This window comes from Oncorhynchus mykiss, chromosome 16, assembly GCF_013265735.2.
Source record: "Oncorhynchus mykiss isolate Arlee chromosome 16, USDA_OmykA_1.1, whole genome shotgun sequence".
Classification (NCBI taxonomy): Eukaryota; Metazoa; Chordata; class Actinopteri; order Salmoniformes; family Salmonidae; genus Oncorhynchus; species Oncorhynchus mykiss.
The window spans coordinates 42,112,273-42,124,566 of NC_048580.1; the positions used below are offsets into that span (position 1 = coordinate 42,112,273).

The following is a 12,294-nucleotide window of genomic DNA, read 5'->3' on the forward strand; positions in this document are numbered from 1 at the left end:
GTAACACTTTACATTGTTGTTTTTATTCCTGTGAAATAACACTGTAATAATATTGTTAACAATATTGTATTTACATTTTGTTACGTAATAGTTTAGTTACTGCATATTAATTGTTTTTTAATAAAGGATATATTACTTACTCCACTTGTGTAACAGCAAAAACCTCTGTGCTAGATTTATGAAGACATTTTGGCATGGGTTGAATACAGCCGATTATAATGTAAATGTACTGCTTTTGAAATGTAATAAATGTACTACTTATGTCACTAATCCTGACTAGTTGTGTTTGGGTTGTCTTTCATTGAATGAATGGCAGGTTAGATTTTTGTCGTCATGAATCTTGTTCTGGAGGCAGCTCTGCAGTGTGGTCACTAGGTGGCACAGCCACAAATTCGTGAAGTCTAATTTAAACCTAAACCTAACCCTAATCTTAAACCTAGCCGTAAACACACCGCTAACCCTACTGCCTAACCCTAATCTTAAATTAAGACAAAAAAAACATTTTTTAAATTTTTTAAATAAATGTTTACATTGAAGCCATTTTTTAAAAACTTTGCAGCTTGCATATCTAGTCTAACGGGGAAATCGCTCAGGTTTGCCTCCAGGACAAGACTCATGACAATAAACGTCAATTTGTGAACGAATGGCAGTTGACCTGTTTTCCAGAAGTTTCAGGCTCGATACAGTTTAGGCTACAGCTTCTAAGGAGCATATACTGTTCAGTAAAAATAACCTATTCAAATAATTAATGACATTAGGAAAGAAAATCTGTGCATGAAGGCTAGAAGCTTTTCCCCAGACATAGCCTAATACTGAATAGCATTACGGTTGCGTCACTCATGGGATTATCTTCAGATATCGCACACATCAAGTTGCAGGCTTCTGAAACGAGCTCATCGTTATTTGATTTTTTTCTCCTCATCCCCTGCACAAAAAGCTATCATGGTGAGCATAGTCGACAAATTTTCGGTGACGTGTTATGTAATGTGTAAATTCAACAATTTCAACCATTTTGTTCAGATGTTTTTTAGTAATTAATGTGTGGGACAGTCCTGATTTGCATCCATGGGCTCTGTGACATTTGTCAAATAGAAACGATCGAAATGTTTTTTTGTTGTTTTTTACAAATATTGTGTAAACTTATGTCAAATTGTCTGAACTCAAAGCAGGTAAATATAATGGGGTTAATATAGATGTAAACTTTGTGGGGACCGGCAATGAATGGATCTGCGCGGTAGCCTACTTCTCCAAAATCCTTTGGTCAGTGCAAACAGTAGGCTAAATCAGATTAGGCATGTTCAGCGCTGGTCAACGTGGACAGTCGTCTCACTGCCATTTGATGGACGAATCTATTTACTTTATTAGACTGTATGGCATGTATATTTTCCTGTGTATTTTAGTAGGCTATCTATATTTTTTTGCCACTTGCTATGAGAGATTGAAAACAAAAAAATGCTACCTGTGTGTGTGTGTGGCTATATTTGCACTTTTGGTTTCTCCTATTCACCTGCTGCAGCGGTTATTGAAATATATTTATTCAAGGGGAAAAAAACTATTATTATAACACTGGGAATGAATTTCAGTATAAATCTGTATGTGGTTTGACTAATCTCATAACGTTTTAAAGAGACAGCAGCAATGAAACTTGCTGACCTAGATAATCCCCTCCATATGCTGCGCAGTCAGAGGAAAACACAACACTAAAACACATCCGTAGAACAGTAGGCTAGATCAAATCAGAACCTGTAGAATCTTAAAGAATATTTGATTATTCAGGGTTATACCATGGCTTTGTTGAATACTTATTTCTGATCAGATTGAAGGGCATTTTAGAGTGTGTATAATTTCCCTATAACGAACAGTATATTTTCACGGTAGAATTCAATGGCTATAGTTCATTCTTACATCTTCTATGTTTGAGCTGCTTTTGAAGCAAAAGTCGAATTGAAAACATTATTGGCATTGTTGAATTGGCTTTTCATAATGGCAAACTAGGACAGATGGTTCGGTTAGCTAAATTACCATGGCAACTACTGTAACTATCTAGTAAACTTATTAGCTACTTCAGTGGATGTTGAACACATTGCTACTGGCAAATGAACACATTTATAGTGGTAAATGTGTTAAATTATAGCCATGGTATAAATGTGATAATCAACTCGGGGCTCTATGCATTATCTGGAAAATAATGCAAGTTCGTGGAAGGTCAGTTCCACTCTACTAGCACATCGTGGAACACACCTTCCACGTTTTTTCATAAATGTCCATAACATGCATAGCCCCTAATTGATTATCCCTTAGATATAATACGATAATAGAATATAGAACAGCAATAAAGAATGGTCCATATAAGAGCAATCTAACATTTGGCTGAGATATCATAATTTGTTATTCCACACAGCAAATTCTCCAGTGTTAAATTTAACATTGAGAGTGCTTTTTTTCTTAGGGGTGGATCAGTTTAATATTGCAAAGATTGTTACTTCCATCAATGTAATTGTCTGCATCATATCCAATCCCCCATATCTTTATTTGGTAAATATATATATCCATATACATACACGTACATACACATATGCATACATATACACATATATACATACACATACCTATATAGATATACATACTTTTTAAAGAATATACCTTTATTATTCTCCGCAAACCCTACCACCCTCCCCCCAATTGGAGTAAACAATAACACCTTCAGTTTATGCATCTTATACACATTTTACAGACACAATCTATTTTACAATAGTTATATTTTGTTTGTTTTTAGTCCTTCCTCTATTTCTGATGTCCCTCCAGTTTGATTTCTATTTGTAACTGTGCTATTTCACAACATTTCTGAACCTATATACATTTGACAGACCCTGTATGTTTTACATTGGTTATCTTGTTATTAGTCCCACCCTTCAGCTTCATTCAACCCCTCCTATCTATCTCTGAACGCCATCCTTTTTGGATTTCTATTTGCCATATATTTTTCAACTGTGCTGTGATGCTTCACAAAAGTACTGAACTGTTCTATTCTCATAGCTTCTACAGATTGTAAATTTAAAACAATTTTTTTTGCTAAAATTATAATTATATTATTGATTGATTATGGCTTTTCAAATCACCCAACAAAACAAAGAAACGACCATGAAGCTTAACAAAGGCGCAGGGCGGGGACTGCCCCTAACAAAAACAACTTCCCACAAATAACAAAGGGAAAAAAGCTGCCTAAGTATGATTCCCAATCAGAGACAACTATAGACAGCTGTCCCTGATTGAGAACCATACCCGGCCAAAACATAGAACTAAAGAACATAGAATACAGAACATAGAATGCCCACCCAAATCACACCCTGACCAAACCAAAATAGAGACATAAAAAGCTCTTTAAGGTCAGGGTGTGACAGAGGCCTCCATTTTTTTTAAATGAACTGGATCTTTATATATACCACTTGGGTCCTGTTTCAGTAATAATTATATCAGACCGTCTTGTTGCGTGTCCGATAATCTACAATTTATATAGGAGTGGTTAAAACATGCCAATAATGGTCCTCTGAGTATATAAAAAAAGTTTTGTATACTTCCACTGGTATGCCATCCAGCCCTGGAGTTTCCCCGCCTTAAAGGCTTTAATTGCATAAAGACTTTCCTCTGTAATTTGGCCTTCACACAAATCTTTCTGTGCAGATGTTCATTTTACATTATTATTAGGAAAAAAATCCATACAATTAGCTTTGGTTAGAGGAGACTGAAACAAAAACATATTCTTAAAGTCTTAAACTTCCTCTTTCAAAGTATCATTCGGTGAATCATGCGTGAATCCATCATTTGTAACAAGTTTCAAATCATTTTTTTCTGGTAGCATTTCTGTATTGAAGATTGAAAATTAATTTGGTGCATTTTTCCCCATATTCCATCCAGTTCGCTTTATTTTTATAATATATTATACTGGATCTTTCTTGAATAAGTTCCTCCATTTCTTTTTGTTTTTCCTCTAACTTATTCTGTGCCTCTATGATACAGTTGAGAGTGTTAAATTAACACTGAAAGTGTTGCCCAGTATAGACACTGGAACAGTGTTAAATTAACACACTGTTGTATTGCAGGTGGATTTGAATAATTGCTTGTTTCAATATCAATGTTTTTGAATCAACATTGGTTGATTAATTAATCTTATGCTTCTGAAATATAAATTACATACATTTTCTAAACTTATTTCACCCGTTACTGAAATTTTTGTTCCAGTTTAGATGATTTAGGTAGTTTCATATTCAGTCTTCCCAACCCTGGCAGTCATTCTGAATGCAGGCTGCGGGTGTTAAAAACATTCAGAAGGTTAGATATCCACATTCTGTCTGGATTTCAATAGGAATTACACATCATTTTGCAAGTCAGAATAATGTGACAGGTTATGTGAAAAACCCCAAATGTTGGGTTACCCCATATTTTATTCACTTAAATGCTGGGTCTTTTTTTATGTAATCCATAGGTTATTTTCAATAGGCATGGCTTATTAAGGGCTTGGCTTTTAAACAGTTATTTTTGGACACCCGTGAGAGTAAATGTCAATCCTGTTAACCATGTTAAGTTTGTACACAGCAATGTTACATTTTCCTTTAATATTTTTGCACAGTAACACAAAAATATGAACATAATTATTTACATATTGCAACAAAGTGGTTACTATCCCATTGGGGTTATCACTTTAGAATTTGCATAAGCTTTTAAGGAACTCACACATTTCTGTAAGATTAATTAAAGCTACAAAGGAGTCCGTGTTCAACTGTAACATGTGATGATAATTAGAACAGAATAGATTAACCAGAATGACATTTACTCTCACGGGTGGCCAAAAATAACATTACTGAAAGCCACAACCCTACTAAACCAAGCCTCCAGTCTTCTAATCTGACTTGCTGTGTCATATCTCAATAACCCAGCATCATCAAACATTGCCCTAAAAAACCCCAGAAGGCCTAGATTCATTCAGATCAAGTATTTAACCAGCAAGAGCAGACACCTGCATAGTGGATGTTTTGGCGCAACTGCGCTGGAGCCGTCAAATTGGTGAGCAGCTGCTCTTGTAATCATTGTCATGAAGCCACACTCGAGTTAGAAGTTCAGGACAAGAACGTGTAGACTATAAAGAAATAATTACGTTCAAATAGAAAAATCATTACACGAAATAATAATTCAAATAATCAAGATGTAGATTACATCTCACATTCCAGTATTCCAACTTGTAAACAAAGCTGCATGGGATTTCTGTTTTTGCAACTCGGTACAGCCAATGGCAATGTCCACTTTAGGTACAGTATAATGTCAGGAGCCGCATGTGGATTTGATATCTCTAATGCAGTTCCACGTCTGACACCGCCAAAACAACCGCTATGTGAATGCCAGAAAAAGCACATCTGATTGAATAGAGCCCTATGTGACCCAGCTGTTGGGTCATCCAAACAACCCAGTATGTTTTAGTGTATGCCCTCAAAATAAGGCCTTATGAAATACATAATGTATTAAATAATTATGTTTTAATGATAAGCTATTCACTTAGGATCTCACATGGTGAAGTCCATGGGATTGAAAATTGATGAATGCAACAAGGACGTCACTGTCATTAACAAATTCAGTCATGGATTTGGGATATACTGACAAGGTACAGGTCTCTTCGCCTTAACAATGGGAAACCAAGTTGAGCACCCTCTTCCTCTCTGGTGGTAATTCTACAATTCATTTGAAAGGCAAGGCACTCTGGGAAATATGCAAAAAAGCATTACATTAAGCAGTGTGTTAATTCAACACTGTTCAGTGTCTATACAGGTCCACATTTTCAGTGTTAATTTAACACTGAGGAATTTGCTGTGTATTTTCACATTACATCTTTTATATTTTGACCGTATGTCAAGGTCTAGACACTTCCAACTCAACTCTGGACCTCAAAGCCAGGTCCACTGTTTTTTTCATTGTTCCCCTCTAATCACTGACTGAATTAGACCTGGGACACCAGGTGGGTGCAATTAAGTGTCAGGTAGAACAGAAAACTAGCAGGCTCTGGACCTCGAAGGAGTTGAATACCACTGCTCTAGCCTATTTTGGGTTATTGCGAACCTCCTTTCAAATAAAAAATGTCTTCCTCTTCACCCTAGCGCGAGTGCATCTCTATCCATGTGGGTCAGGCTGGTGTCCAGATTGGCAATGCGTGCTGGGAGCTCTACTGTCTGGAGCATGGGATCCAGCCGGATGGACAGATGCCATCTGACAAAGCCATCGGAGGAGGCGACGACTCCTTCAACACCTTCTTCAGTGAGACTGGGGCTGGAAAGCATGTCCCCAGGGCTGTGTTTGTGGACCTGGAACCCACAGTCATAGGTAAGCTTTCCCTCTTAAGAAAAAAAGGTTATACTTAGAACCATAAAGGGTTCTTTGGCTTGTCCCTGTAGAACAGGGGTATTGAAATCTTATACAAGGTCCAGAGTACTGCTGGTTTTCTGTTACTTGATAATTAATTGCACCCATTTGGTGTCCCAGGTCTACATCGTCATTACTTGCTGTCTGGGGTTTTAGGTTGGATTTCTGTATAGCACTTTGTGACATCGACTGGTGTAAAAAGGGCCTCATAAATAAATGTGATTGATTGATATCAGTCCCTGATTAGAGGGGGGAAGAAAGAAAAAAAAAACAGTAGAACTGACTTTTGAGGTTCGGATTTGAATTTGAGGGCTGTTGAAAAACCCTGGTTCCAGAACCTTTTCCAACAACAACAAAAACATTTTAGAACCCTGTCTTCCATAGTGAAGGTCCTCAGATGAAAAAGGTTTGATGCAGAACCGTTGTCCCTGTAGGAGAACTTCCCATTCTGTTTTTCATAAGCTGCTGATTTTTTTCTTCTCAGATGAGGTGCGCACTGGGACCTACCGGCAGTTATTCCATCCTGAACAGCTCATCACTGGCAAAGAGGATGCTGCCAACAACTACGCCCGTGGACACTACACTATTGGCAAAGAGATCATCGACCTGGTGCTGGACAGGGTCCGCAAACTGGTGGGTACCACAGAATAAATAAAAATCTTTTATCAACTATCTGATCCGAATGTGGACTCCTTTTATTGACATGTTCCTCTTTCTCCTCAGTCTGACCAGTGCACAGGCCTTCAGGGCTTCCTGGTTTTCCACAGTTTTGGAGGAGGCACCGGCTCTGGTTTCACCTCTCTGCTGATGGAGCGCCTGTCTGTTGACTACGGCAAGAAGTCCAAACTGGAGTTCTCCATCTATCCAGCTCCCCAGGTGTCCACAGCTGTGGTGGAACCTTACAACTCCATCCTGACCACCCACACCACCCTAGAGCACTCTGACTGTGCTTTCATGGTGGATAATGAGGCTATATATGACATCTGTCGTAGGAACCTCGACATTGATCGTCCCACCTACACCAACCTCAACAGGCTCATTAGCCAGATTGTTTCCTCCATTACTGCTTCCCTTCGATTCGATGGTGCCCTCAATGTTGATCTGACAGAGTTCCAGACCAACTTGGTGCCCTATCCCCGAATTCATTTTCCTCTGGCTACCTATGCCCCAGTTATCTCTGCAGAGAAGGCTTACCATGAGCAGCTCTCTGTGGCTGAAATCACCAACGCCTGCTTTGAGCCGGCCAATCAGATGGTGAAATGTGACCCTCGCCACGGCAAATACATGGCATGTTGTCTTCTTTACCGTGGTGATGTGGTGCCCAAAGATGTCAATGCTGCTATTGCCACCATCAAGACCAAACGTTCTATTCAGTTTGTTGACTGGTGCCCAACTGGTTTCAAGGTTGGCATCAACTACCAGCCTCCCACTGTAGTCCCTGGTGGAGACCTGGCCAAAGTCCAGAGGGCTGTGTGCATGCTGAGCAACACCACTGCTATTGCAGAGGCCTGGGCTCGTCTTGACCACAAGTTTGACCTGATGTACGCCAAACGTGCCTTTGTGCACTGGTATGTGGGTGAGGGCATGGAGGAGGGAGAGTTCTCTGAAGCCAGAGAGGACATGGCAGCCCTGGAGAAGGATTACGAAGAGGTGGGGGTTGACACCGTCGAGGGTGACGGACAGGAGGAGGGAGAGGAGTACTGAGTGTTCATGCAAGGACGCCCTTGGCTCCCGTATCTTATAGTAGCACATTTTCAAAACCAATGCATTTCTTCTTACAGTTTGATATTTTCTTGCTTCTTGTTTAGGTTTAAGCACAACTGGTTTGTTGTAGTGACAATCACAGATTTGTTTGTTTCATTAAAGATTCACCAATAAAAGTGTGTGTTTAAATTGATTCCAGTATTTTTTGTATACTTTTCATCAATTACTTATCAATGTTTTTAAAACTCCAACATATTCATCTGAAGTAGAGGAATCTGTATCTGGTAGACCTAGATTAATTATAAATAAATACTGCAGTTACAAGGAAGGGATATTTTTATAATTTGGAAACGTACTAACTGTAATTGTAGTACTGCAGTTTTGGAAATATATTACAGTGTTACTTCAACTTCCAAAAGTAGGTTCTGAAGATGCTTACTTAAACCACACGCATATGGGAGAGATACTTTGACCTATTCTTCTCTGATAAGCAATTGGGAAAAGGCATATAAGATCTTCCAATCAGTTTCGACAAAGTCTGTGTGGTGGAAATGTAATATTCATGACATACTATAATGTTTAATTAGTCCTACTATGCTGTTTTTACTTTGAGAATTTTCCATTGTTAAATGTTAGTATTTTTGCTGATACAGGCATGTCTTATGTGACTTAGTCATATGTCTGGGTATACAAATAAGTGCCGTTTGGGTGCAACCGCAGTATGTGACATCCTGTTTTCACATTCTACAGGGACTTACAGGGAGCTGTGTGGAAACATGCAGGAAGGAACAGACAATGGTGGCAGCGTCAGCTATCTTAATCTGAACAGACAAGCTAAATCAGCTTTTACACACCATGTTCCGTCCCTGTATCCACCCATCTGCTAAACTGACACATAAACAAAATAGGTTGTACTTTTTCTATAAGAGGAGAGAGACAACTGTTCGTTGGGCTTTCCTAACGATGCACTGATCGAGTGGTTGTTATTGATTGCTTTGTGTTTTCAATTCTTATAAAATTGTTGTTTGAAAGAATCTGCAGTTTCTCTTCCTATAGAATTTCTCTGACATCTGTCCACTGTATCGTAGAAGTATAAATTGCTCCACCTTTCAAATTTTCTATCAGACTTCTTACTACAGTCTCCCAAAGAAAAGCCTGTGAGAGTTAAACTAAAAGAAAATTCAATTTCTCCAGAACCACATCTTGAAATTTCTCAACTTAAACATGGTGAGTACACACAAATCATATTATTGTTAGTTACAATAACTTCATATCTTCTTACAATAGTTAAATGAAAGCTGTTTATTTTCCATTTTTTCAACACAATTTGTCAATTTGACTAAAACAAATGTTTTAGTCATAATTTTACACATGTCGTTTTGTAACCCAAACCAAATCACAAATCAATCTCAATCATTTTGTTAACTTCAGCCAACTACTCTAACAAAACTTGACTTTGAACTGATGTCTCTTCTTAATGACATCTCTCTCCTGCTTTGATGTCTGCATTAGAAGCGACCCAGGGATAATGACTCATTGTAGAGGAAAATGTAAACTCAGTCATTGGCACTCATAATATATTCAAATAAATTGCCTCGTTTTGAAGTGGGCTGAAAGTAATGAGTAACCTGTAAGGTTTTTATTCATTTCGAACTTAAATATTTCATGAGATATTTCAGAATGTCTGACAATAACAAAGTTCAAACTGCTTTGCTGATATGCTATTAAATGTTTTAAAAAATTGAGTGCCATAGTAAAAATACCTTGATTTAACATTTCATATCAAAATATATGTAGTTAGCAGGTCTAATAAATTAGTTTGAAGTCAAATGCATTCATTATTTGGAATGTGTTGATCAGATTGTAATTGATTTGTCAAATTAGTCCCCCATGGTAGGCTATGTGTGACATTTGGTTTAAAAAACACTGTCTGTTTGTCTGTTCAACAGCCGATCACTTGTTTCTTCAGTCAGGTGATGTGTCCCCATGTGTACCGGTACCCTATCTCTACAATGAAAGCGTTTTCTGTCATGCCCCAAGCCCCCTCCTCTCCTCACCTACAGAGTTGCTAAGAATTAAACAAAACAAACTCTAGGCCATTTCCGTTTTGAAACAAATGAAATATTGTTGTTACTATTCCAGTTTTAGATGAATGTTTTGGCCCAATTGTCTATTATGCCAAAAGATATTCTAAGAACTTGTTTCTTTCAGAAGATTGTAAAGTAGAATTTGAAGGTGATAATTTCCTCTGGATTATGATTTGTCCTATGTGTATTTCCAGTTAATACTTGATCGATTTTCAAATTAAAACTATTTATTTAGCTGAGAAAGTTGTAAACAACTATCTTTCCCGAAGTCTGAGTGCATCTCCATCCACATGGGTCAGGCTGGAGTCCAGATTGGCAATGCCTGCTGGGAGCTCTACTGCCTGGAACATGGGATCCAGCCTGACGGACAGATGCCCAGTGACAAGACCATCGGAGGAGGAGACGACTCCTTCAACACCTTCTTTAGTGAAACTGGGGCTGGAAAGCATGTCCCCAGGTCTGTGTTTTCTGGACCTTGAGCCTAGTCATAGGTACGTTTTCTGTTTACTCCATTGGTGTTGAGCTCCTCCATGAGCTACTGATTTCTCTCCTCAGATGAGGTGCGCACTGGGACTTACCGCCAGTTATCCATGCTGAACAACTCATCACTGGCAAAGAGGATGCTACCAACAACTACGCCCGTGGACAGAACACTATTAGCAAAGAGATCATTGACCTAGTGCTGGACAGTATCCACAAACTGGTGGCTCTCTCAGAATGAATGAATGAATAAAATATTTGATCAACTATCTGATTAGAACGTGGACATCTGTTATTCTCCTTTTATTGACGTGTTTCTCTTTCTCTCACCAGGCCTTCAGGGCTTCCTGGTTTTCCACAGCTGTGGAGGTGGCACCGGCTCTGGTTTCACCTCTCTGCTGATGGAGCGCCTGTCTGTTGACTACGGCAAGAAGTCCAAGCTGGAGTTCTCCATCTATCCAGCTCCCCAGGTGTCCACAGCTGTGGTGGAACCTTACAACGCCATCCTGACCACCCACACCACCCTAGAGCACTCTGACTGTGTTTTCATGGTGGATAATGAGGCTATATATGACATCTGTCGTAGGAACCTCGACATTGATCGTCCCACCTACACCAACCTCAACAGGCTCATTAGCCAGATTGTTTCCTCCATCACTGCTTCCCTTCGATTCGATGGTGCCCTCAATGTTGATCTGACAGAGTTCCAGACCAACTTGGTGCCCTATCCACGTATTCATTTTCCTCTGGCTACCTATGCCTCAGTCATCTCTGCAGAGAAGGCTTACCAAGGCTTACCATGAGCAGTTAACTGTCTCTGAAATCACCAATGCCTGCTTTGAGCCGGCCAACCAGATGGTGAAATGAGATCCTCGCCACGGCAAGTACATTTCATGCTGCCTTCTGTACCGTGGTGATGTGATGCCCAAAGATGTCAAGACCAAACATTCTATTCAGTTTGTTGACTGGTGTCCAACTGGTTTCAAGGTTGGCATCAACTATCAGCCTCCCACTGTAGTCCTTGGTGGAGACCTGGCCAAAGTCCAGAGGGCTGTGTGCATGCTGACATGGCAGCCCCGGAGAAGGATTATGAAGAGGTGGGACATGACAGAAGTGAAGTAGATGAAGACAGAGAACAGGATTAGAAATGGCTGTCTTTCTTTGTCTGTCTTTCAAATTCTTTACCATAGATCCACCCTTTTCTTTTCACTCCCCCTTTCCATAGATCCACCCTTTTCTTTTCACTCCCCCTTTCCATAGATCCACCCTTTTCTTTTCACTCCCCCTTTCCATAGATCCACCCTTTTCTTTTCACTCCCCCTTTCCATAGATCCACCCTTTTCTTTTCACTCCCCCTTTCCATAGATCCACCCTTTTCTTTTCACTCCCCCTTTCCATAGATCCACCCTTTTCTATTCTTTTCAGCCAGTATGCCCTTTCAAAACTCCTAACCTCAAACAAAAAGCACTTTCATGTTGACAATAAATTGTATGGAAAACAAAACGTGTACTTGTCGTAATTTTCAGTTTCCCATTTAGAGGTCTTTGTACCTTTAGTTGCATAGACCTGTACATGAAGTCACACTGGTGGATTAGACAGATTCACTGGGTTCTAGGAA

At 39.3% G+C, this 12,294-nt stretch overlaps 1 protein-coding gene and 1 pseudogene across 1 annotated transcript; both read left to right on the forward strand.

Annotated features, from left to right (window-relative positions):
• The first annotated feature begins 660 nt into the window (after positions 1–660).
• LOC110492026 (tubulin alpha-1B chain-like) lies at positions 661–8,302 on the forward strand. The gene is made up of 4 exons (XM_021565984.2): positions 661–945; positions 6,144–6,366; positions 6,890–7,038; positions 7,129–8,302. Exons 1-4 carry the CDS (start codon positions 943–945, stop codon positions 8,107–8,109), a joined length of 1,356 nt encoding a protein of 451 aa, XP_021421659.1. The 5' UTR covers positions 661–942; the 3' UTR covers positions 8,110–8,302.
• Positions 8,303–10,474: 2,172 nt separating this feature from the next.
• LOC110491059 lies at positions 10,475–12,138 on the forward strand (annotated as a pseudogene).
• The last annotated feature ends 156 nt before the right edge of the window (positions 12,139–12,294 follow it).